The 27,298-nt window shown below is 44.6% G+C and overlaps 1 protein-coding gene across 1 annotated transcript in view; it reads left to right on the top strand.

Moving 5' to 3' along the window:
- Positions 1 to 10,199: 10,199 nt before the first annotated feature.
- The window catches only part of IPO7 (importin 7), a 49,264-nt gene continuing 32,165 nt past the window's right edge, over positions 10,200 to 27,298 (top strand). The window contains exons 1-3 of the mRNA XM_065402980.1: positions 10,200 to 10,298; positions 22,325 to 22,406; positions 26,237 to 26,390. Of these exons, the coding sequence (XP_065259052.1) occupies positions 10,215 to 10,298; positions 22,325 to 22,406; positions 26,237 to 26,390 (320 nt within the window). The 5' untranslated portion in view covers positions 10,200 to 10,214. The remainder of the gene's footprint in view (positions 10,299 to 22,324; positions 22,407 to 26,236; positions 26,391 to 27,298) is intronic.

Raw genomic sequence — 27,298 nt, 5'->3', positions numbered from 1 at the left:
TTCATTTGAATCTACACTTTCTTTAACATATAGTGCCACTCCTCCCCCTGCACGGCCTGTTCTGTCCTTCCGATATATTTTGTACCCCGGAATGATTGTGTCCCATTGATTGCTCTCAGTCCACCAGGTTTCTGTGATGCCTATTATATCTATATCCTCCTTTATCACAAGGCACTCTAGTTCACCCATCTTATTATTTAGACTTCTGGCATTTGTGTACAAGCACTTTAAAAACTTGTCCCTGTTTATTAGCCTGTCTTTTTCTGATGTGCCAGATTCTTTTTTATGTGGCTGTTTATCATCTGATCCGGCCCTTACATTATACTTTTCAGTCCTCTGCTCCTGACTATAACCTGGAGATTCTCTATCATCAGACTCTCCCCTAAGGGAAGTCTGTGTCCGATCCACACGCTCCTCTGCAGCAGTCGGCTTTCCCCCATCTCCTAGTTTAAAAACTGCTCTACAACCTTTTTAATGTTTAGTGCCAGCAGTCTGGTTCCACTTTGGTTTAGGTGGAGCCCATCTCTCCTGTATAGGCTCCTCCCATCCCAGAAGTTTCCCCAGTTCCTAATGAACGTGAACCCCTCCTCTCTACACCATCGTCTCATCCACGCATTGAGACTCTGAAGCTCTGCCTGCCTACCTGGCCCTGCGCGTGGAACTGGGAGCATTTCTGAAAATGCCACCATAGAGGTCCTGGATTTCAGTCTCTTCCCTAGCAGCCTAAATTTGGCTTCCAGGACATCTCTCCTACCCTTCCCTATGTCATTGGTACCTACATGTACCACGACCACCGGCTCCTCCCCAGCACTACACATAAGTCTATCTAGATGCCTCGAGAGATCCGCAACCTTCGCACCAGGCAGGCAAGTCACCATACGGTTCTCCCGGTCATCACAGACCCAGCTATCTACATTTCTAATAATTGAATCTCCCATTACTAACACCTGCCTTTTCCTAGAAACTGGAGTTCCCTCCCCCGGAGAGGCAACCTCAGTGCGAGAGGCAACCCCAGAACCATCTGGAAGGAGGGTCCCAACTATGGGAAAGTTTCCCTCTGCTTCCATTGACTGCTCTACTTCCCTGGGCCCTTCTTCCTCCTTAACAGCACAGGTGCTGTCTAAGCGGAGGTGGGACAATTCTACAGTGTCCCGGAAAGCCTCATCAACATACCTCTCTGCCTCTCTCAGCTCCTCCAGTTCCGCCACCCTGGCCTCCAAAGTCCGTACATGGTCTCTGAGGGCCAGGAGCTCCTTGCACCGACTGCACACATACGCCACCCGCCCACAGGGCAGGTAATCATACATGCAACAGTCGGCGCAATAAACTGGATAGCCCCCACTCTGCTGCTGGGCTTCTGCCTGCATTTTATCCTAGTTAGTGAAAGGGTGGTTTACAGAAGGAAGTTTTGGAATGTGGTTTGGTTTATAGGTTTTAGGGGGGGGCCACGGGGATGGGGTTACGGCTGGCGAGGGACTCCCACTCCCTTCCCACTCCCTTCCCAACTCCCTTGCGAAACTCCCTGTTAGCAGCCCCTGGTCGCAAAGCTCCCTGGTCGCTTGTGCGCGGCTTTATAAAGCCCTGGCCTGAGTGAATGCCCCGCCCACTGAGTAAGGCTCAGCCAATTACCAGAGGCTTCGAGCTTTCAAACCTGCCTCCAACTGCCAGCCAGAGCACACGGTCCCTCAAACAACCAACCAAACAAACACAAGCTCAGCACACAGCAAGTAACCCCCAAACTCAAACAAACACACACTACAGACAGTCACTTACCCCACAGATGCTGTATTAGCTCCTCCTTCACCTGGAGAACTCCCTTGCGAAACTCCCTGTTAGCAGCCCCTGGTCGCTTGTGCGCGGCTTTATAAAGCCCTGGCCTGAGTGAATGCCCCGCCCACTGAGTAAGGCTCAGCCAATTACCAGAGGCTTCGAGCTTTCAAACCTGCCTCCAACTGCCAGCCAGAGCACACGGTCCCTCAAACAACCAACCAAACAAACACAAGCTCAGCACACAGCAAGTAACCCCCAAACTCAAACAAACACACACTACAGACAGTCACTTACCCCACAGATGCTGTATTAGCTCCTCCTTCACCTGGAGAACTCCCTTGCGAAACTCCCTGTTAGCAAAAACTTGATTGCAAAAACTTCAGTAAATGTTTATTTTTTAAAAAAAGTTTCCATCACAACTTTAATAAGTCACAGAAACACTTCAGTTGTTACTAGTTTTGTAAAAGCTTGTTTTTACAGAATTTAAATTCTGGGTCAAATTTGTCCTACCAGTAAAACATTGGGTCCAGTGATGAGCTGCCAAAATATTAACAACCGGTTCCCTCCTCCTCACCCCATGAGGGGGTCGTGCCCCTCCCCCCGGGACTCCTGCCCCATCCACCCCCTTCCCTGTCCCCTATCTGCCCCCTGCCGTCCCATCCAACCCCTCCTCTCATTCCTGATGGCCCCCTGGGACCCCTGCCCCATCCAACCACCCTTTCTCTCTGTCCCAACTGCCCCTGGAACCCCTGCCCCTGACTGCCCCCCACCGCCCCATCCAACACCCCTGCTCCTTCCTGACTGCCCCCCCAGGACCCTTGCCCCCATTCAATTCCCATTTCCTGCCCTCTGACCGCCCCGAGTCCCGACCCTAATCCACCCCCCCGCCCTCTATCCAACACCCCCCTCCCTGCTTCCTGCCCCCTTTACCGCGCTACCTGGAGATGGGGGCTGCACCGTCCAGAGTCGGGGCCGGGAGCCGTGGGCGCCAGGCCGGAGTCGGGGGCCGGGCCAGAGCCGCCGGCCGTCCCAAAGTCGGGCCCGGAGCCGCGGGCTGTCCCGAAGTCGGGGCTGGAGCCGGAGCCGCTGGCCGGCCTGAAATCAGAGCCGGGGGCTGGAGCCTGGGGCCGGCCCAGAGCCGCTGGCCGGCCCAAAGTTGGGGCCGGGCCGGAGTCGGGGCCGGGGGTTGGCCCGGAGCCGCGCCGCCTGGAGTCAGAGTCAGGGCCGCCTGGAGCTACGCGGCGCCTGGAGCCCTCCTCGCGCCCCCCACCCCAGCTCACCTGCAGGAAGCTGCTGCTTCCTTCTCAGCCCTCCCAGGCTTCCTGCGCTAACAGCTGATTCGCGGGAAGCCGGGAGGGGGAGCCTTCAGGGGAGGAGGCAGAGGCGGAGCTGGAGCCAGGTGAGCTGGGGCCAGGGGGCAGGGCAGGGAGCTGCTGGAGCTTTTGTTAAATTTAAAAGCCCCTTTAGAACCGGGACAACCGGTTCTAAAAGGGCTTCTAAATTTAACAACCGGTTCCTGCGAACCGGTGGGAACCGGCTCCAGCTCACCACTTCAATACTCCATATTGAGGTAAAAACAAAACAAAATACAATACAAGGCTCCCACTGACTTTGACTTCATTGTGTGATTTTTTGTTATTTTTTATTTTTTGGCAAAATGAATATGGAATCATGCTCCTAATGGACACAACTGAAACATATTTGAAGGTATTTCATTGTTCTGAGGCCACAGAACTTACATCTTTGCTGCAGTACTGTGCTCTAGAGCAGTGGTTCTCAAACTAGGGCCGCCACTTGTTCAGGGAAAGCCCCTGGTGGGCCGGGCTGATTTGTTTACCAGCCGCGTCTGCAGGTTCGGCCAATCGCGGCTCCCACTGGCCACGGTTCGCCGCTCCAGGCCAATGGGGGCTGCAGGAAGGACGGCCAGCAACTGAGGGAGATAAATTGCTAAAGCCACCTTCAATCCCCCCTCAGTCCCTGGCACAAATGGGGGACATAGGCTCTGAGCTGCGTTGCCTGGACAGTACCATGCAATCCAAGGTGGAGCCAACCACCTGTAGAACATAGTGGAAAAAAATCATGATTTGATAGAGTTTAAAACCAGAAGGGACCCATTAGTTCATCTAGTCTGCTGCCTGTACACCACAGTTTCTGGTTTTGATTTGAAGACATCAAGAGATGGAGAATCCACTACTTTCTTTGGCAGTTTGTTCCAGTGGTTAATCACACTCTCTGTTAAAAATTTGTTCCTAACTTCTAATTCAAATTTGTCTGGCTTCAGCTTCCAATGGTAGATTCTTGTTGTACCTTTCTCCACTAGATTAAAGAGCCCTTTAATACCAATATTTTCTCCCTGTGAAGGTACTTACACACTGTAATCAAGTCCTCTATCTTCTTTCTGATAAGCTAAACAGACTAAGTGCTCTAATTGTCTCACTGCAAAGCATTTTCTCCAGCCCTGGAATGATTTCTGCAGCTCTTTTCTACACCCACCTCTCCAATGTTTCAACATCCTTTTAAAAATGTGGACCACAGAACTGTATGCAATATTCCAGTAGCAGACTCATCAATGATGTACACATCACCACCTTACTCCTACTCACCACTCCCGTTTATACAACCAAGGATCCCATTAGCCCTTCTTGCACAGTATCACACTCAGGTTCAGTTGCTTGTCCACTATGACCCCCAAATAATTTTCAGAGTACCGGTAATTTCTTTCCAGGATACAGTGCCCCATTCTGTACATATGGTTTGTATTTCTTGTTCCTAGATGTATAACTTTGCACTGGGCTTTATTAACACATTTTGTTTGAGTGCCCCCAGGTTATTCAGTGATCCAGATGGCTCTGTACAACTGCCTTGTCCTCATCATTATTTACTACTCTGCGGGTCATCCACAAGTTTTATTTATATTTACTTCCAGATCGTTGATGAAAATGTTGAATAGCATCAGGCCTAGTAAGGATCCTTGTGGAACCTCACTAGAAACACCCCCTTTGATGATAATTTCCCACTGATAACTACTGTTTGAGATCTTGAGGTCAGACAGTTCTTAATCTATTTAACATGTGCTCTATTGATAGTATATAGTGCTCTTTTTTTAATGAGAATGTTGTGCAGTACTAAGTCAAAAGTCTATTACATCTACACAATTACCTTTATCAACTAAATTTATAATCAAATTAAAGAATGAAATCACAATTGTTTGACAAGACCTACTTTTAATAAAATAATGATGACACTGACTGGCATTAATTGTATTGCTATCCTCCAATTCTTTATCAAATTAATCCTGTATCAGCTTTTGCCTTAGTTTGTGTGGGGTTGTCAGGCTAGTCATCTGGGTCATCTTGTTCACATTTCTTGAATATTGGCACAGTATTAACGCTTTTCCAATCTTGTGGAATTCCCCTTATTAAAAATTAACATAGGTGGGCCAGCAATCTGCTCAGCCAATTTTTAGATCTCTTGGTGCAAGTTATCCGGGCCTGCTGATTAGAGAATATTTATCCCTCGTAGATGTGGTCTAACATCCTCCTAAGTTACTAATGGTCTCGCTTCTCGGCTCTCTATGAGCTGAGGGGTGAAAACATTATTGTTCTCATATGATATGACTGCAGGGAGCCAAACCCTGGCCCCGCCCATGCTCTGCCCTCTCCCTCCTGCAGGTGCCCAAAGTGGAGGGGGCTCAGCTTCACCTGAGCTGGGGGTGACCCAGCGCTGAGGCCGAAGGGGGGCTCACGCACTACCCCTGGTGCTGTACAGCATTATTCTATCTGTATGATAAAAAACAGAAAGAAATATACCGGACGAAACATTCCTCCCCTTAAGCGAGTGTGAGGCTTTGAGATATAAGGAAAGTCTTTCTCTACTCTCCAAATAAAGACTTAGGATATTTGGAGACAGCAGTTCTGACTGAAGGACTTTATATGGGTCCAGATAGTTACATGGCCCCCATTTCTATAATATAGTAGCCCCTCAAAATATTAATTTATCCTCTCAACAGTCTGTGAAAGAGAAAAAAATATTCTCCACATTTTACAGCGGAGGAACTAAGGCCTTGGCTACACTTGCGAGTTACAGCGCTGTAAAGGCTCCCCCAGCGATGTAACTCACTCCCCGTCCACACTGGCAAGGCATTTGCAGCGCTGTATCTCCGTGGTTGCAGCGCTGCATGTACTCCACCTCTCCGAGAGGAATAGCAAGTGCAGCGCTGCCGCTGCAACTCTGTGGCGCCAGTGTGGCAGCCCAATGCGCTGTGAATGGCCTCCAGAATTATTCGGCAGTATCTCACAATGCCTGTTCTAGCCACTCTGGTCATCAGTTCAAACTCTACTGCCCTGGCCTCAGGTAACCAACCATGTGACCGACCCTTTACATTCCCCGGGAATTTTAAAAATCCCCTTCCTGTTTGCTCAGCCCGGCGTGGTGTGGAGCGCTATCAGCGAATCTTTCCAGGTGACCATGCCTCCATGCGCCAAGCGAGCCCCAGCATGGAGCAATGGCGAGTTGCTGGACCTCATCAGTGTTTAGGGGGAGGAAGCTGTACAGTCCCAGCTGCGCTTCAGCCGTAGGAATTATGATACCTTCGGGAAGGTATCAAAGGACATGATGGAAAGGGGCCATGAGCGGGACGCCCTGCAGTGCAGGATTAAAGTGAAGGAGCTGCGGAGTGCCTACCGCAAAGCCCGCGACGCAAACGGCCGCTCGGGTGCTCCCCCCACGACCTGCCGATTCTACAAAGAGCTGGATGCGATACTTGGGGTTAACCCCACCTCCACTCCGAGCACCACCATGGACACTTCAGAGCCGGTGTGGGGGGGGGAGGAGGAAGAGGAGGAGGAGGAGGAGGAAAACGGGAGTGATGGTGCTGGGACAGATGGAGACACCCCGGAATCCCTGGAGCCATGCAGCCAGGAGCTCTTCTCGAGCCAGGAGGAAGGTAGCCAGTCGCAGCGGCCGGTACTTGGTGGAGGACAAACAGAAGAGCAGGTTCCCGGTAAGCGGGTTTTTTTTCGGGAAGGAATTTTTTTGGTGCGGGCTCTTTGGGAGAGGACGGTTAGGCATGCATGCCTAGATGCGGAATAGTGCATTGATGTGGTTTATCACATCGCGGTAATCGGCCTCGGTAATCTCCTCGAATGTCTCATCCAGAACGTGTGCAATGTGCTTGCGCAGGTTTATCGGGAGAGCCACCGTGGTCCTTGTCCCAGCCAGGCTAACGTGTCCACGCCACTGTGCCGTGAGGGGAGGGGGGACCATTGCTGCACACAGGCAAGCTGCATATGGGCCAGGGCGGAAGCCGCATTGCAGTAGAAGACCCTCCCTTGCTTCCCAGGTCACCCTCAGCAGCAAGATATCGTCCAGGACGAACTCCTGTGGAAAATGTTGGGACAGTGTTCAGTGTAGGTGCCCCCTGAAGCTGTTGGCTCTCCCCAAGGCACAGAAACCCAGAGGACAGTGCAGCCCTGAAACAATCAGTCCCACTTACTCACCATTTTGAGGCTCCCGTGGGATATGTGTGCTCTGTTTCAGACAGGAAAATTATGCTATTGTGTAGACCCTGTGTGTTTTCTACTCCTTAAGTGCGGGGGGAATCATTACTCTGTCTGGTATAAACAATGCTGCCTCTGTTGAATGTTGCGTTTTGCCTATACAGCTGCATCAACCTTGAGACCTCAGCCATCCCTCTTATCGCCTGCTCAGAGACTGCAAAGACTCAGGAAGAGACCGCGAAAAAGCAAAGAAGACATGCTGCAAGAAGTGATGCGGCAATCTATTAAAGAGAATGAGAAAGCACAGGACTGGAGGGAGAGAAAGCAGGATCCGCCAGGAAAACACAGCGCACCGGCGGCAAAGCTCCGCACACCGGCAGCAAAGCACGGATAGGCTCATAAGCATCCTGGAGCGCCAAGCAGACACTATCCAGGAGCTGGTAGCCATGCAGAAAGAGGAGCAGTACCACAAACGCAAACGCCATCCCCCCCTACAGCCTTTGTGCCCAAACTCTTTCCGTTGTGCCCCACTGTCACCTCCAACCCACTTTCCCCAACTTCCGTGTTCTTCACGCCACCCGCTGCCTCCAACACCAGTATCTTCACCACCCAGCCCTGAAAACCACGACCCTTACCCTCTGCACTCAACCCCCATCACCATGCAGTATAGCTGTCCTGAAGTGCAGCACTCACTGCACAGCACACCAGACAGAACATACGCGAATCTGTGATTGCACCGTTCCCCACTCCACCCCCTTGTTTCTTTTCAATAAATAATTTTTTTTTCTTTTCAATAAATGGATTCTTTGGCTTTGAAAACATTCTTTATTATTGCATAAAGTAAAAGACTCCTTAGCCCAGGAAATAAACAGGCACTGCAAGTCTGCTTGTCTGCTAAGCAGACACTGATTCCTAAAGTTTGGAACTACTGTACTTCACTCCCATGCAGGGCACCAGATATCACTGCTGGTTTTCAGCCTCAAATTGCTCCCTCAAGGCATCCCTAATCCTTGCAGCCCCGCGCTGGGCCCCTGTAATAGCCCTGCTCTCTGGCTGTGCAAATTCAGCCTCCAGGTGTTGAACCTCGGAGGTCCATGCCTAAGTGAAGCTTTCACCCTTCCCTTCACAAATATTATGGAGGGCACAGCACGCGGATATAACCGCGGGGATGCTGTTTTCGGCCAAGTCCAGCTTCCCATACAGAGATCGCCAGCGGCCCTTTAAATGGCCAAAGGCACACTCCACAGTCTTTCGGCACCGGCTCAGCCTGTAGTTGAACCGTTCCTTGCTGCTGTTAAGGCTCCCTGTATAGGGTTTCATGAGCCACGGCATTAACGGGTAAGCGGGATCTCCAAGGATCACAATGGGCATTTCAACTTCCCCTACCGTGATCTTCCACTTTGGGAAAAAAGTCCTGGCCTGCATCTTCCTGAACAGCCAAGTGTTCCGAAAGATGCGTGCGTCATGCACCTTTCCGGGCCAGCCTGTGTTAATGTCAATGAGACACCCACGGTGATCCACAAGCGCCTGGAGAACCATAGAGAAATACCCCTTCCGATTAACGTACTCGGATCCTAGGTGGGGTGGTGCCAGAATAGGAATGTGCGTCCCATCTATCGCCCCTCCACAGTTAGGGAACCCCATTTGTGCAAAGCCATCCACGATTTCCTGCACATTACCCAGAGTCACGGTTCTTCTGAGTAGGATGCGATTAATGGCCTTGCAAACTTGCATCAACACGATTCCAACGGTCGACTTTCCCACTCCAAACTGGTTTGCGACCGACCGGTAGCTGTCTGGAGTTGCCAGCTTCCAGACTGCAATAGCCACCCGCTTCTCCACTGGCAGGGCAGCTCTCAATCTCGTGTCCTTGCGCTGCAGGGTGTGGGCAAGCTCCTCACACAGTCCCATGAAAGTGGCTTTTCTCATCCGAAAGTTCTGCAGCCACTGCTATTCATCCCAGACTTCCATGACGATGTGATCCCACCACTCGGTGGTTGTTTCCCGAGCCCAAAAGCGTCGTTCCACAGTGCTGAGCATGTCCGTGAATGCCACAAGCAATTTCGCGTCGTACGCGGCTTGATAGCATCGTCGGACTCCTCACCCTCACTCTCACTGTCACTTTGGATCTTAAGGAATAGTTTGACAGCCAAACGTGACGTGCTGGCGAGACTCGTCAGCATAAGCCTCAGCAGTTCGGACTCCATTTCCCGCAGACAGATCGTGCTGCACAGAAACTGTTGAAAGATGGCGCCAAAGGTGGACGGAAACAAAGGGATTTCTGGGATGCGAAGCGATGCATCACGGGGCATTGGGACAGGACCCAGAATCCCCCGCACCCACGCCCCCTTCCCACAACCCATGGCGCCAGAATGGGAAAAGGTGCTCTGTGGGATAGCTGCCCATAATGCACCGCTTCCAATAGCCGCAAATGTGGCCACGACAGTGCGCTGGGCAGCTGTCAGTGTGGACAGACTGCAGCGCTTTCCCTACTCAGCTGCACAAAGTCAGGTTTAACTCACAGCGCTGTACATCTGCAAGTGTAGCCAAGGCCTAAGATACAGAGAGGTTAAATAACCTAAGGTCAATTGGACGGGGTTGCCGGGGGGGGGAGCTCTGGGTGAGGAAGGTTCCCCCCACGAGGGCGGGGTTGGGGGGCACCCCCTATGTGTGGGGCTGCGGGGAGGTGCTCGGTTTGTAGGCGCGCAGGTTGGCCCGGCCCTGTGAGGAGGAGGCCGCTGCCCCGGACTACAGCTCCCGTGGTGCCCCGCGGCGGAGCGGAAGGGTCCCGCTGGCCGCGGCGCGGGGGTAGTTGCTCTATCCGGGGCCTTGGCGCTTCTCTTCCTTTCGCGCCGGCTGCCGCTGTGGAGCGGCGGGTCCATGTGCGCATCGAGCGGCGCTGCCCTGCCCTCCGCCTCCCCGCGCGCCGCCCGCCCCGGCCAGGCCATGGACCCCAACACCATCATCGAGGCCCTGCGGGGCACCATGGACCCGGCCCTGCGGGAAGCCGCCGAGAGGCAGCTCAATGAGGTGAGGGCGCAGCGGGGCCTGGGCTGGAGCAGGAGCCCGGCCGCCGGCAGGACAGGCGCGGGGCCTGGCCCGGAGGAGGAGGAGGAGCTCAGCTCCCGGGGCCGCAGCGGGGAGGCCTGAGGGGCCGCCGGCGGGGGCAGCGGGGCAGGACTCGGCCGGGGAGCGCTGGCGGGATCCTCGGGGCTGGGGAAAGATCCCGGCCAAAGTTGGGGTAGGGGAGGCCGAGGCTAGGGAGTCTCCGGCCGTCAGGCGGTGCAGGAGGGGAGTAGCCCGGGGGAAGCGGCGCCGTGCGGGGCCCGCTGGGGAAGCCATGTGGAGGGGGAGGTGGCGGCATGGAGAGGTCTGTCTGCTGGAGGGGCCGGGGAAAGGCCCCGGCAGTGCAGTGCCTCGCTTGATGTCGGGCTGCCTTCCTGCTCCGTCAGCATTGTCCTCAGCTACCTGCCAGCCCCAGACGTGGGTCTCTGCAGCCGCTTGGGCTGAGTGCCTGGGTCAGCCCGCTGCTTGTCCCATTAGGAGCCATGACTCGGACAAATCCGGTTTCCATGCGCTTCTGTAAAGTGTTGGTCGTGAGCTTGGGGAAAGGAAACCAAGTTAAATTATTTCCTAATTAAATTAGTCTTTAATATCACTCGGGTGTAGTTAATCCACGTAGGGCCATAATGTTGAGTTGAAGTTTTGGGAGAGGGGGAGGAAGGGGTGTAACAAACTGCCACAAAATGTTGTGTTCAGCTGGTGGCAGAAAGCACCCCATTCTGCAGGCCAAGAAATGCACAGTTTCTCTAATATCGGCAGTAAATTCTCCCCACTATCTTTTCTGAACACCAGTAAACAATTTGTTTGACAGTATAGGCTGGTGATCTTTATGGCTCCGAGGGTCTGCATTTGGGACCTGGTTTGTGGCCATCTGTATGAACGTTTAAAGACATCTCCCTCTAAATTTGAGAACTAGTAAGGAAAATTAAAAGGTGGAACTCCATTGATTTGTGATTTAAATGCCACAGCTAGCATTTATAAAAAAAAAAAGTTTTAGATACAATTCTAGTAGCTTGAAACTTTTTAATAATATTTAATCAGCTGTTTTTGACCCTCATATTCAATATATGCAGCTTTGTTTTGCATGCAGTTGGAATATATATAACTTATTCACATAAGTGCCAACAGTGTAAATTTATGTGCGCAATAAATTTCTGAAGATAAGGTTCCTGCTCCAGAAGCTTGCACTCTCTACATGTGTATGTCTGATGGAGGATGGGATGCAATGGAAATAGCATGCATTATTTCCATGGCTTGGTTGATTTTTAAAAAAGTTTGGGTGACTTGTTTCAGTCCACCTAACTTGCTAACACACTTCCGTGCCAGAGGGATGGAGACTAGGACTTGTAGACCTTTTGGAAGAGTTGCATTTTAAGGGTTGATGTGAAGAAGGTGGTGTCACAGGGTAGACTTGGTGAGGGACTGGGCTGCCTGTCTGTTCTATACACTTGTAGAAAATGTATTTGATGTGTATTAATCCTCAGTTCAAATTTACTTTTTTAATTTATCTTTGAGTAAAAGTAATACAGAAGACCACACAAGTTGGCTAAAATGAATATAATATAATATTATACACAAGTACATCAACATATATGGTAATTCAGTTCAGATCTAATTGTACTGATATTTGCTGCAGGGTCCAAATTGTTGAGCATTCAGGAAACTTTTAGATCCTCTGGTAGTGGGGGACTCCAGGTAACAGACTAATACTGTTGATTGAGAAATCACGCTGACCATCAACTGACTTACTTTGTTCACTTTGAAGCATGATGGCCTACCATACCGTATACAAGCGTCTCTGTAAAATCCAAATATCCCAGTTATTTTGAAATCCTCGGTCATTACTGCACCAACATATAATAAAATGGTGAATTCTTTTTAAATACAGGCTCACTGATAACTGAGAGAACTTTCCTGGTTAAATGTCATTATGTTAAGTCCTGATCCTACAAGCACTTATGCATGTGTGTAAGTTTACTTTTATGAATGGTCTCTTTCTTATCTGAATAGTCAATTATGCATCTGTTTGTAGGATTAGGGCCTTAATTTGTAACCTTTACTCAAGTTGATGTTTTCTGCTCTATAATGGGCCTCCCTTTCTGCTGTAAAGATTAAACTGCTTCTAGCACTTGAGTGATACAATGCAAGTGGCCAGCAGCTCACATGCTTTTTAGTTTAATAATTCCTCCTGGCTGTCGTATTTCTCTATCTGTGATTTGGCCGAAATGGTTCTGATAGACTGATATGAGACTTTCTTTCTATAGAAGACTTGAGAATTGCTCTTCCTCTTTCCTTTAAGAGGCTACTTCTGATTTTACCTTCTGACAAGGGGAAGCAGTTTTCAGCAAGAGAATACAGAATGAATTGACAGTCATAATTATTGTGAGAGCCAAATGTTTTTACCAGTGCTCATCCTATTCTTGATATGCAATATATAAGAAGGTATATGTACATAATTGCATAACCAGCAAATACATTATTTGAATATGATGTAACAAACATTTTATGAGACTTCTTTCTGAAGGAGGGAATGTCATCAGAGTAGGGGACTGAGAGGCAGATTTCTGGATTCTTCCACGCTTTGCTATTGAATGTTTGACCTTGGACAAGTAATTTAATCTCTTCTTGATTTTAATATGACTGACTTCATTGATTTTTATTTTTATTTTTTTGAGTCAGGGATTGGCTGATTGCAGATCTCAAAGCACTTTACAGAGTTTGAAAGAGGTTCTGTAAATGCAGAGATCTCTGAGGGTTCTAATCTGTTTCTCTTTCTTAGTCAATATTTGTGACTCTACTAGGGGAGATAAACTATTGACTATGATGCCACCAATAACCCGTTCCCCTGTTCTCCCCGCCCAGCTCTTCATCTCATTGAGTGTTAACTCTTATCTCAGTATCTTAGCAAAATAGAAACCTAGATCATAACCAGCTGTCTGAGGTTCAGTATGGGCAAAACAGAGGTAGTGCTTGTTGATAGAGGAGAGGGGAAATGCTTAGAAGAACTGGTAGAATCTTTTATCACTTCGTCATTAGAGGGCATCTGTCCCAAGTTACCAAGATGGTGTGTAACCTGGGTGGGTCCCAATAGACTTATCTTAGCAACCTCCCATCCAGCCAAGAAGCAAAGTAGCTTCATTCTACAGGGACACTTAGGTTCTACTTGGAACCTGACCCTTCAAGTAAGCATATCAGAAAGGAGGAGGATGTGCTATATTCCCAACTAGGGCAATTTTGTACATTGAAAATGGTATATAAAAAGAGCTCAGATACTACAGTGATCAGTACCTCAGAAATGCATATGAAAATAAGGTGTTGTAAGAAAGCAACTATGGGAAGACAGTCGGTTGTATGCCCCTACTTCTAAACTCAGAACAGTCACTATTTTGGTAGCTGGTGTTCTCTGGCATGTTCTTCATTGTGATTCCGGAGAATGGCGATGGTTTACTACTCGACTCTGTCTGACATACCTAACAAGATTAGCTTGTAATGTTAAGATACAAGAATAACTCAAATGCAGGTGTTATCATTAAGATGACCCGTCCAAATAATAGTCATACAACTTTTTTGTATGAGAACTTTCAAAAAATTACTGATTGCAATGCTACATAGCATTACTTAACCCCAGTAACCTTTTGTTTTCCTTAAAAAAATAAAATAAAATAAAAAAAAATCTAAGTTTGTTGGGGAAAGTTCTTAATCTTTGTGGTGCTCTAGTGAAGCCACTCCTTTCAAAAATCAGGCATAATCTGATGTCTCCTTGGTCTGAAATATAATATGTAGAGTACCGTACAATATTGAAGACTGGTCACCAAAGCATACCCTCAGCCTGACAAAATAAATCAGTGTAAGTCAGTTGAGTAGCATTAATCTCCTGTTTTACACACACGTAAATGCCTTGATGCTGAAATAATTGTTTAAATAAAATTCTTGAGCCTAGACTGACTAGTGAAAGCTTTGGAGTAAAATGCATAATTTGCACATACAATCCTGCCTTTGATCCAAAGATCTCCAAATGCTGAACCCAAACGTTAATTAAGCTTTTTGGCATTCTAAAGTAGGGTAAGTATAGTAGTAGTCCCATTTTTCAGATGGGTAAACTCAGATGGTCTTAAGTGATTTGTCCACCATTGTCATGCAGCTAATCAGTGATAAAGCCAAGAATAGAGCAAAGGAGTCCTGGGTACGTGCAATTTTCAAACCACTAAATCATGCTTTCTCAAGTGGCTTACTGTTATAAGGTGCACTTGCTTCTTAGTAACCATCGCATTTCCCCACTACTCAAAACCCAAAGGTGTCAGTACATGACATTGTGCTAAAAGGACTTTATCATCTTTGCCTTCCTTCCCTGGTATACGTTTCGGTGTACAATTATGTGTGCTGCCAACCCCGACATAACATCCCCCCCATACTCTGTATGTTCCCCCAATGATCGACAACTGACTCTTCAAATCTTTTGTACCGTTTATTTTTAAACATTCTCTAATAAAAATTTAAGAGGAAAAATCCTAATATTTATACTCTTGTCTAAGATGTTTTCTGTACTTAAAACTTATATTGACACAGCTGTGTCAGTCAGGGCTGTGAAAAAAAACACTTCCCTGATCATCGTAGCTATGCTGACAAAACTTCCAGTGTAGACGAAGCTATGCTGATAGTAGAGTGCTTCATAGATGTGGTGTTCGTACACCGACTGAGAAAATATGTATGCTACATCTGCACTGGGGGGCTGTGCTGGTATTGGCTTAGTAGTGTAGATTTAGCTTAGATTAGCTTGTGAAAAAGAAAGTTTGAAAATACTGTTGCAGGCAGGGTCAACACCTGAAATCCCCTTATGGACAGGAGGGGGCCAGAAGTCTGTCTTCACTCGGGGGTTGGGGTTGGGGCATAGTTGTGGTCTTAACCTGAGTTTGCTATCTCAAGTTAACTAATAGGTAAAATCCTTGTGAAGACAACGCATCTTGTAGTTTCCATGTGAGTTATCAGGTGGAGTAAAAGACAATGGAGTTGGCTAACTCTACTTAAGGCTTTGTCTACACTAGCACTTTTGTAAGGGGTGTGGTAAACAACACCCCCTCCGACTGACATAAGTTTCACCCGCAAAAGTGCTGGTGTGGACAGAGCCTCCCCTGCTGACATAGCTAACGCTGGTCATTGGGAGTGGTTTAATTATCCCAGCAGGAGAGCAGCTACATGGGAGAACTTACAGCAGCACAGCTGTACCACTACAGCTGTGCTGCTGTAAGGTTTGTGGTGTAGACATAGCCTTAGACTGCACTTTTTTTCCCTCACAAAACGGGCTTCTGTACCTGCAGACTATTCTGATGAGTTAGGGCTGCAATGGCTTGCTTGGCAAGATCTGATGTGAATGTATGCTCTCTTTACAATATGCAGTGGTGTTGTAGCTGTGTCGGTCCTAGGATATTAGAGAAACAAGGTGGGTGAGGTAATATCTTTTATTGGACCATCTTCTCTCACCAACAGAAGTTGGTCCAGTAAAAGATATTACCTCACCTACCTCATGCTTGAATAGGTGTCCCGACACTGCTGCTTAGTAATGTTGCATATCTTACACTTTTTGTATGCAGCAAACAGTAACTTCACAAGAGAGACTAGATGGATACAACCAACTTGTGAAAAGATGAAATCAGAATGGCTTCAGCATCTTTTTAATGGCCAACTGAATTCTTCACCGTAATGTAATAATGTCTTGCTGTTTAAGGCTACCATTTCTGGATTGGTGAAGATAAGTGTTGCTGTTTTTTGTTTTGTTTTTTTTAATTTGTTAAAAACACCAGTGTTCAGTGATGTGTTTATCTTGCTTGGAAAAGGTAAATAAAGAATTCAGTGTTAGAATACTTTGTAAAGCTGTGCTGAACTTTAAAAAAAAACTGTTGCATCTCATTGTAAAATAGTTTACTTGCTATGGCAGAGACCATATAGATATGAAATAAACAGACATTTTTAGCAGTTTATATTTACTTAATTTTGACCTATTATGCAAATTATTCATCTGATCTTTATTAAAATGTGTGCTACCCTGGAAGAATATTTGTTTTTTGTTTACATAACTTGTGGTTCCAGTCTAGCAAAGTATAATACGTATTTTATTTTTAAAATTAGTCCTTTGGTTTGCTGCTTTGACTGTAACACTTTTGGAAAAATACCATATGCAGTATGGCTTTTATAATAGCCTAAAATTTTCATGCTCCAAGGGAGAACAAGAAAGTTTGTTACCTGCCTAGCAAAAATGAGATGAAGTTGTTGGGGGTTATCATTTAATATTCATAAAATATATTTTGTTATGAACTATATCCATTAAAGTTACATTTATCTTGTGGGGAAATAATGCCGTTTCTCTGTACTACTTACCTATCTGAAGTGATTTGCTTTCTACCATGTTAATTTCAGATTGAATTTTATAGGTGAGATTATGTAGCACATGTTACAGTTTTCTGTTTGTAATATAATTGAACATGTATGATTATATCAGGTAGGCAGGCACATATCTAGTGAATCAACTTTCTGAAATGTGCATGAAGATGTGTAGCCTCTGGAAAACTGATGCTAACAAACAGTGGGGTAACATTTGTGGTCTGATAGAAAACATTCCTCAGCTAGAAAGGCTGAATGGCAAAGATTGCTCAGGGGAAAGGTCCCTGAATTCTTTGGCTCTTAGACAACAGTCATACCAGTGACACAGCATGTTGGAGTGGGGAAAGAGCAGTAGGTCAGCCTGACTATTAAGTGCTGTATTACTTGGTAGAAAAGGACAGGCTTTTATTACCAGAAATTCTGCTGCAATTAAACATAATTGTAATTCTAACTTCATTAATTTTTGTACATGTTAAAATGTATGTAAACAAGGAAGATTAGAGCATGATAATACTAATTTGTCTACATTTTGCTGATGCCAATGACTTAGACTTAAGAATTTCTCCTGTTCTCTCTAAAATTTGAGCATTAAGTAGAAACACTTTTGGAAGCCTGCAATCTGTTGTTTTTCATTCCTGTCTTGGGAGATGTTAACTACTTGTGGGATATTTTATACCCATATCTGGTATTTCTGAAGGCTGTGGTAAGTGGAAATCTATAGAAACAAAATATTCTAAATTCAAACAATTGTCATAAGGGGGAATAAATAAATTTTCATGCATTCAGGCTATTACTGTTTGAATGTGAAATATTCTGAAAGTCAGATTTAATTTATGCCTGAATTTCCTCTCATTTTAAATTCTCATTCCCAATTTACCTCTTATGTTCTCAGATATTCCAGCTCATCCTGGGCATTCAGAACAAGAGAAGTCAATGGCTGTATATAACAAGTGCTTAAAACACAGAGCTCTTTTTTTTTTTTTTAGCTCTTGTGTCAGTGAACAGGGACCCGGAATGCTGGGACACAGCCATTTGTTAGAGAATAAAAATACGGTAGGAGCTTAGAGATGGCTGCAACAGGGAAGTCTGTCTAAAAACTTTTATGCTGTGATCACAATGACTACCTCCAGTATATGGTTCTAATCTTAGTTATAGTATGTAAGGCCACTTGTTGTATGAAATTTAATGAAGTATTCAGGTGCAACAGAATGATCCATTAGAATTATGAGTTTCTTTGGTTTTGTTGGTTTGCCTCAGACAATTAGGCTATGTCTGCAGTTCAAGTTGGAGACATGCTCATGCTAGCTGTTATTCAGTTCACATGCTAAAAAACAGAATGTAGCCTGAGCAGTGGGATGTAGAGTCTTAGCTAGGCACGTACTTGGGGTAGCTAGCCCCTTGTGCTGCCATGGCTACATTCTATTTTTCGTGCATTCGCTCGATGAGAGCCTGCCTGAGTGTGTCTCCTTAAGCTGGGAATCTCACCCCAATGTAGTCATACCCTGAGGGTGAAATCCAGCCCCTGTTGACATCGCAAAATTCTCATTGACTTTGGGCTTGTCTACACTTACATTTTATAGCACTCTAACTTGCTAGCTCAGGGGGGTGAAAAAATCACCCCCCTGAGCGCAGCAAGTCTAAGCGCTTTAAAGCGCTAGGGTAAACAGGCTCTGAGCGCTGGGAGCCAATCCCCTCGTAGAGGTGGATTACCAGGAGCGCTGGGAGAGCTCTGCGTGACCACACTCGCAGTTCAAAGCGCTGCTGTGGGAGCATTTCTGTGACAGTGCTTTTAAGTTTCCAGTGTAGCCATGCCCTTTGTAGTCAATTTCATCAGGCTCAGCTCTTGTTGAAGCCAATGGAAAGACTTAAGTGGGCGCTCAATCAGCATCTTAAATGTTTGAATGTACTTTTCTTTAATAAATAAATGTTTCTTTAATAAAGTAATGGAAAGCAAGGGGGAAACTTACTTGACTTCTCTGAGGCCTAAATTTTCATTGGACCTACCAAAATGAGACCTGTTAAGACTTAGCTGCATGTGTATTGATAATAATTAGGCAATGATTCTCAGCATTTTTCACCCTGGAACCTACCTTCAATTTAGTAGTATGGGAAATATTGGGTAGTTGTGGAACACATCTTGAGAGCCCAAATTTGATATAAAATGTAAATATTGATGTGTATCTGTGTGAATTTAGTGCTCATTAATTGCATAGATTAGGAGAACAACTTGCATCTTTCATGCAGAGCCTATCTCACTACTGTGCTACTAGTGCAGCTACTTCAAGAATGAGCCTCTACTCTGCTAAAGGGAATACATTAAATTAAAATTAAGGCCACTTTAGTTATGAATAAGAGTGTCCGCACGGGTTTAATTTAGTTTAACTGAATTAAATTCATGCCTTTAGTTAGTTCAGATTAATTTTTGGAATGTTGTCCCCATCCCCTGATAGTCTCTAAAAGTGATAAGGTGGCTGTGATGATTCTCAGGGTACCCAGGACTTTGAGCCACCTTGTTACCCTCTGCCTCCAGGCTAATTCTGAAGAACATTAAAAATGATTTCAGATTTCTGTGTAGTGTTTTGTGTGTGTGTCCATAGCAAGCAACTTGAGTAACTCAAGTCACCTTTTACATAGATGGCATCACCTTGTGCATAGGCTAGCTTTTAAATAAAAAAAAAATTCTCACTGAACTCCCCGTTAGCAAAATACTTAATCATATGCCCAACTTTAAGCATGCGAGTAGTCCATTGACTTTAAAATTAGTCGTGTGCTGCATTACCTTGCTGAATTAGTTCCTAATGCATGAGTCACTGCAATTGAAACATACTACAAGAAAAGTACTTCAGTTCCATCCATTTCCACAAGTGCAGTGACTAGAGAAATCTTAAACAGGTGCAGAAATTCATGTAATCAGATGATTAAACAAAAACACAACCTTTTTTGAATGTAAACTAATATGCTTCATTTGATGACAAGCGCCACATCTTTAGGACACGGAGCTGTGGAGAGATAGGGGGCCATAGACCCTTAAACTCTGCAGTGTCTGTCATTCCCAATTACTTCCTATCTTTTCTTTCCTCTGCTCCTGTATCTTGAACCCCTGGAATCTGTAGGAATAATGATTCCAGTGCACACTTTGTTTAAAAAGAAAATAAGGACACTTGAGCTGTACGTAGTGGAGGCACTGTTTCTGTGGACTTCCACAGTCTGATATATATCACATGTAGATTTTGTGACCCAATGCTTAGAATGTGCATGCATAAATGTGTATTTTTTTAAATCTCCAAAAAAAAAAAAACTTCTAGTTAAGTTTGCTTCTTAATATTGTTTAAAATTAAGGTGTTTAAAGTTTTAAAAAAAAATCAGAACTCAAACTATTAAAGTATGGAATTGACTAGGAAAGGCAAGTTGCATGAATATTCAAATATATGAACAAGTGTAAATGAATTTGTATCTAGAGCATTTAGGAGATGTTTCTTTATGAAACTTGTCTAGAGAGAATGCCACAACTGGATAAACTAATCTGTTAATGTTGTAAATGCTTATAAGAAGCATTCATGCTGTTACTGATTATTTGATCGTATACAAAGAACACTTGGTCCTGATAAAAGTGCGTTTTTCTTGATGGCTTTTTTATCTTGTAGAGGAGCTGGAAAATATTGGTTTATCATAATTTTATACTGTATTGTAACGAGGCATTCTTTCATTTTGTAATATCCTAGGTAATGCCCTTTTAATGATCTTGAAGATGTTCATATTTTCTTTGCTTCATATAGGACGTAGCAAAGTGCATAATGTGTAGGTAACAAACATTTTCCTATAAAATATAGGTGTTATGTTGCTCGATCCCAGGTGCACATCATTGATACCTGTGTACTGAAAAGCAGGTAAAGCCACTATATTGACTTATGTTATGCAAAGACAAGCAAGAAAGCAACATTTCACAAGTGGATAAAGGACAAAATCAAGGAAGAAATGTTTTCAAGTTGTAACAGGGTATTATAAACAAAGACTTATATATTGTGTAGGTTTAAGTCAAGGTCACGTCCTCTCAGGGAATTTTCTTCTTTTAGTCTTTTCCAGTTTTTCATGTTGGGGTTAGGGGCATATAGGTCGCTATCATATTTTTTAACTTGGCTAATAATATTGAGAATGCATCCAACATTTTCTTGTAGGTAAAGTTAATCAGTGTAGTGAAGAAAACTATATTCCTTTGAGGAGACTTATTGTGCATATCCTGCCAATTTTTTTACATTGCTGATGTTACTCTGTTTAGGCTTCCATGCAGAAGCCAAGGTTCTGTAAGTTTGCCATTGTGCAGTGTACTCTGATGTTGAGAATACAATTCTTTTATGTTACAGAAGGCCATATTTATTGGTAGTGAGGTAAAAGGGAATCACCAGTCAGTTGTGGTAAGAGAATGTAGTGCTTAGTTTAATAATAGAGTTGCAAACTGCTCAGATTAGTCTATCATGAATTCATGCCTTGATGAATCATCCATGTCTCAATGTAAAGGGAAGTCATTTGACATCCAGTGCCCCCTGTCAGCATTGCTTAAGAAGATAAAACTTTGGACTTATTGGAAAAATGGTTCCATGAATTTTAACAGCAAAGTGGACTTTGCCCAACTGCACGTACATGCAATAAGACAAGAAAATTGCCTTTATTTCTCCTTGTGTGTATCTTAAATTACATTAATCATCTCCTTTACTTAGGAAAGAGCTAACTTATCAGTTTCCTTTTTCTGAGAGCAATTATAGCTCACGTAGTCTGATATTAATAGACTAAAGTCTTATGGTTCTCTATTTGAGCTGTAGAGGTTCACACACTTTATCTAAACATTTAGGATATCATTTTTTAAAACATTTTTAACGGAGGGTGATTTTATATAATGTTAGATATTCAAATCTTTCTTTAAACATGGCAGAAAATTAGGTTAAATATAGGTCTATAAGCAAAGGCTCTGTCTAAACACAAACACATCTTTAAAAATATGTTTTTAGTCTGGTTCAAATTTGTGTACACTCATAGCCTCAGGTCACAGTAGCAGATCATTGAATGACGAATGTTGGACAAAATCTGAGAATACTATGATGTTAGAAAATATGTACAGCCTGGCATCTCCAAATGCTAAAGAGATCAAATAATGACTTACCACCACCATTCCATGCTGTCTTAATTCAGAATGCCAAGTTGTTATTTAATTACACAGTGTAGTTGTAGCTGTGTTGTCATGCTGTAATATATTTGTCCTAAACGGGATAATTTATTCTGCGGTAAAGAAATCTGATTACAGAAATCTGTTTCAGACAATGGGGGGGGGGGGGGGAAGAGGGAAAATGTAGTCTTCAGTAAACAATAAGAATTTCCCCCCACCATGTGATCTTCTGAATGCATCAAACTCAAGGGGTTTGAAAGCTTTCATTTGTTACTTGATATTACAACGTAGTTTGAATTGCTGATGTTATAATGATTGCATCACATGGTACTCAGACATTTTTGAAAATGTATTTACTTGGAGTATCCTGAAGCTTCAACGTTTTATTTGCAAGACATGATTGGTTTCCAATATTATTTTTTGACATCTGACTTACTTGGTTTTGTCTTCTGCTTTGCAGGCTCATAAGTCAGTGAACTTTGTTTCAACTCTGCTTCAGATCACTATGTCAGAGCAACTGGATTTACCAGTGAGACAGGCAGGCAAGTTTTCTTTTTCTTTATATTCAGAATGTTTACATACTGTATACACATTGCGTACAAAAAAATGAAAATGACATTAAGATTGCAAAGTCAAGTGTTCAAAAGCTAGAAAGTGCCAGAATTAAGGTTGCCTGTGTAGTAAATGAGACTTGTAATCATATGTTGAATGATGAGGATAAAAAGTAAGCTACCAGTTTAGTGAGCACAATCCATTCTGTGCAGTGAATGAGTGTCCTGTGGAAAAAATAATCTTAATTTATTATGCAATTCAGTATAATTGTGTACTGTCATGCATATGAATACATAGAGGCCAAATTAAGATGGCAAGGGTAACCATAACTTTTTTGTTTTTCTGAATTTTTGAATGCTTGCCTTTGTAACAGTAACATTTTTTTAATGCAGTGTTTGGAAGTAATTTCTAAGTTTATTTTGGTTTTTAGCACACTAAAATAAAAAAAATGCACAGAAATTCCATCACATGGAACTATATTGACCTCCACATGGGTCCTCAGCAGGGCTGGAACTTTTTACTCTTGGGGAAATTTTGTGTCAAAAAATTAAAAATTCTGCACCCAATATTTTAAAATTCTGCATATTTTATTTGTCAAAATAACACAATATAATCACACCAGTTTCAATTATTTTGGTCATTTCTTTCAAAATACCTGTCAGCAAGTATGTCTGTAACAATAAAGACAACAAAAAAGATTCCCCTAGGAGTAGAGAGTTAAAGAAACCCCTAAAACAACCCAGTTCCTGTTTCTCTGTTATGCTTTTGTCGGGCACCTCAGTCTGGATGTGTCACATGTGCCATCTGGGCACATCTGGCGGGAAAAACTCTGCCTCTCCAGTCTTTTAGTAATTTTTTGTCTTTTGCCCTGCTCCCATAGGGTTACCATATTTCAAGTTCCCAAATGCCAGGCTCAGGGAGGAGGGGGACTGTGTACTGGGATGGGGGTATTTGGGGGTGCTGAAGGGGCTGCGTGGTGCCCCTGGCCCAGACACCCTCGCCCCCAGAGCCCAGCTGCAGGCTCTGCTCAGCTTGGTTACTGTCCCACTGGGTAGAGATGATCTGTACCTGCTGATATTGGATGCAGGGGGCACAATTTAAAGATTCAGCTGCCCCTGGAACAGCTTGAGTTACACCCCCATCCCCCTGGCAGGTCCCTACTCCTGCTTACCCTCAGTCTCTCCTCACAGAAAGCAGCGCCCCCTCCCTGCAGACCCCTGGTATTGCTCTTGTCTCTCCTCACAGAGTGCAGCTGCTGTACAGGGAGGGAGCCCAGCTGCACCATGTGACAAAGCAGGGCCGGCAAACCTGGGAACCAAAGCCCTCCAGCACAGGTGCACTGCGAGCTCGGGAGCCGGGCTCTGCCGGGTCCAGCAGCCCTTAGCAATGGCCAGCAGCTCTGCAGCACCATTTCTGCAGGAAAAAAATGAAATTCTGTGCAGAATTTCCCAAAGAATAACCTTATATCCTTGCACCAGACCTCTACCACATGAGCTAATGAAGTAATTGGTAGCAGTATGTGGACCAGCCACTAGAGGTGGGTGAGACAGACTCACTTTGCCAATGGATTTCTGCTAGATAGCAAGGGAAGATTGAGACTCTCTAATCTTGATCTGAATTCCAGATTCTGTAGTGGCGAGTACTCTAAAGCAGGAGTTCTCGCAACAAATTTTTTTTGTGGCCTCTCTTGCTGGTGGCTGAACTGACACTTTTTCCCCTAAAATATTTGATTACGTTTAGGGAAAAAAATAAATAGCACATATACACATCCACATCATTGTAATTTATTTATTGCAGATACAAATATCACTTCACAGTAATATTTTTATTATTGAATGTTGGTTAATATCAATCACTTTACAGGACACTATCTGGAAGGCTGTGAGAAGTGATACTTGCATGTTTGTTAATATCACTTTTCTCAGCAAGTCCCAGGACAAATTAAGCCCTGGATTGGGGGTGAGGGGAGGGGTTGGAGGCAGAGGCAGTGGGAGATGTGGTGGGATAGATGTGGGTCAGGGGAGGCAGCGGGGGCCTGGGGTGATGGGAAGGGGGGCATGAATGTAGGGCCGAGAGAGAGGAGGGTGGGTGGTGAGCCCCGCAGCTGTGCGGCTAGAGCCGGGGATTGGCGCCTACTGCTGTGCGGCCAGGGGTCAGTGCCTGTGGCTAGAGCCCAGAGCTGGGGGCAGGAGCTGCACGGCCAGGGCAGGGAGTTGGAGCCCAGGGCCGCAACGCGGCCAGAGCCCAGAGCTGCATCACCAAATGCGGGGGTCAGTGCTTGCCACCACAAGGCCGAAGCCAGCACCCGCTACTGTGCGCCTGGGGATCGGTGCATGCCCAGGGCCGGGGATTGGCGCCTGCTGCCACACAGCCAGGACCGGGGATCAGTGCCCGGAGCCAACACCCGCTTCTGTGTAGTTGGGACTACAGTCGGCACCTGGGGTCAGCAGCCAGGACTGGGGGTCAGAGCACATGGCCAGGGTTTGTTGCCGGGGTATTATTACATGGGAAGAACTTAGAATTTCAGAATCAAAAGGTTACAAGCTTTGACATATATTAAAAGATTTGAAAATGAAAAGGTAGATGAAGTGTTACTGCTTTTTAAAGAGAATATTTACAATCTCATAGTAAACCAAGGAAAAACTAAGCAATCTGTCGAGGTTCTTGGGTCTTTTGAACTTATTTTTACATTATGTCATATCTGATTGTGTTGGAAATAATTATCCCACCATCCGTTCGTTTCTTTGGGAATGGCTCATATCCTTTTTGCAGTAAGTAGGATAACTTCTGATTATAGAAAATAAGGAAAAGGACAGCAGAAATAATCTGAACTAAAACCCTGATTTTCTTAGTTAACTTATACTGGCAGATTCTTGTGCCCATACAGATCAGATGGCAAGATCAGGAACTACATCATTATCACATTCAAAATAACAGGTTTACAAGGCATGCTCTCTGAATCCTTTCTGATACTGGTGCTAGACACCATATAAACATTTAATTGAAAACCAGCAGAGAACCTATGGTACATTATACAGGTGTAGTCAGAATTCAGTTAATATTAATTTTGCTGTAACTGTTTGTAAATCTGGACTTTCTTTTGCACTTGTAAAGAAAAGAGATTCATAAAGCATAGTTTGAATTTTTGTCAATTAGCGGAAACATGCATCTATGTCAGCAACCTAATATGACTCTTTATAGCAGATAACCTATAATCTTTGTGTAGAGATACTCAATTTGCTTTCAAGATTCACTTGAATGTAAAGCAGACCATGTAGCCCAAACATAGTCACATTATAGAACAAAATCAGACTTTTAAAATACAAGCAATATTTGACTATAGCGTCAAATATTGCTTGTATTTAATGCTGACTAGCCTTGTGTTTAATGCTGACTAGCCTTGTGTTTAAATACCAAAAAAATGATCTCAGAATAATTACAAAGGAAGCTTCTTCAGCGATGTGTTTTAATAAAAAGTTACCACAACTCTTCTTCATAACAAGAAGTGGAAATATCTTTCAATACTCTTATTTTCAAAAACATTGTCTAAAAAGATGATAGTGTTGGTAATAGTGGACTTAAGAAATATGACAGATGCCATATTTGATAACTGAAGAAGGGGAAGTTTTTGTTCCATGTAGAAAATTGGGAGATTAGTGGCTTTTGAGTGCAGGTATGTTGGCTCTCGTGATATGTTAAATGTTGTCCATTCAGTCAGAGTTCATTTATGGAGTGCATTTTTTAAAGTAAGAATACGAATATCCGCATAATGACTGACTTTTGTATTGATACCAAGTGATGTCTTGCTGTTATCTGACAGGTGTTATCTACTTGAAGAATATGATAACTCAGTATTGGCCTGATCGTGAAACTACACCAGGGGATATCCCACCTTATTCCATCCCAGAAGAAGATAGACATTGTATTCGTGAAAATATTGTAGAAGCCATTATTCATTCTCCTGAACTAATTAGGTATACAGTTTTAATTTGCTTATAATATAGTCATAGTTTTGATACTGTTCTTTTAAAATTAATACCACTTGCATACTACATTTCATTGTGTCTTGGATTGTAACACACAGATTTCAGAAAAGGGCAACAAAAATGAGTAGTGGTATGGAACGGCTTCCGTATGAGGAGAGATTAAGAAGACTGAGACTTTTCAGCTTGGAAAAGAGATGGCTAAGGGGAAATATGATTGAGGTCTATAAAATCATGACTCGTGTAGAGAAAGTAGATAAGGAGGGGTTGTTTACTACTTTTCATAACACAAGAACTAGAGGTCACCAAATGAAATTAATAGGCAGCAGGTTTAAAACAAATAAAAGGAAGTATTTCACCACACAATGCACAGTCAACCTGTGGAACGCCTTGCCAGAGGATGGTGTGAAGGCCAAGACCATATCAGGGTTCAAAAAAGAACTAGATACATTCATGAAGGATAGGTCCATCAATGGCTATTAGCCAGGATGGGCAGGAATGGTGTCCCTCCCTAGCCTCTGTTTGCCAGAAGCTGGGAAAGAGCGACGGGGATGGATCACTTGATGATTACCTGTTCTGTTCATTCCCTCTGGGGCACCTGGCACTGGCCACTGTCGGAAGACAGGATACTGGGCTAGATCAAGGGTTCTCAGACTGGGGGTCGGAACCCCTCAGGGGGTCAGGGGGTCGTGAGGTTATTACATGGGGGGGTCGCAAGCTGTCAGCCTCCACCCCAAAACCCGCTTTTCATCCAGCATTTATAATGGTGTTACATTAAAAACACTTTTATATATTTATCAGAGGCTTGCTGTGTGAAAGGGGTCACCAGTACTAAAGTCTGAGAACCCCTGGGCTAGATGGACCTTTGGTTTGACCCAGTAGGGCCATTCTGATGTTCT

The sequence above is a fragment of the Emys orbicularis genome, chromosome 4 (assembly GCF_028017835.1).
Source record: "Emys orbicularis isolate rEmyOrb1 chromosome 4, rEmyOrb1.hap1, whole genome shotgun sequence".
Lineage (NCBI taxonomy): Eukaryota > Metazoa > Chordata > Testudines > Emydidae > Emys > Emys orbicularis.
The sequence above is the reverse complement of the archived record's forward strand: the minus strand, read 5'-3'. Positions and strand labels throughout refer to the sequence as shown.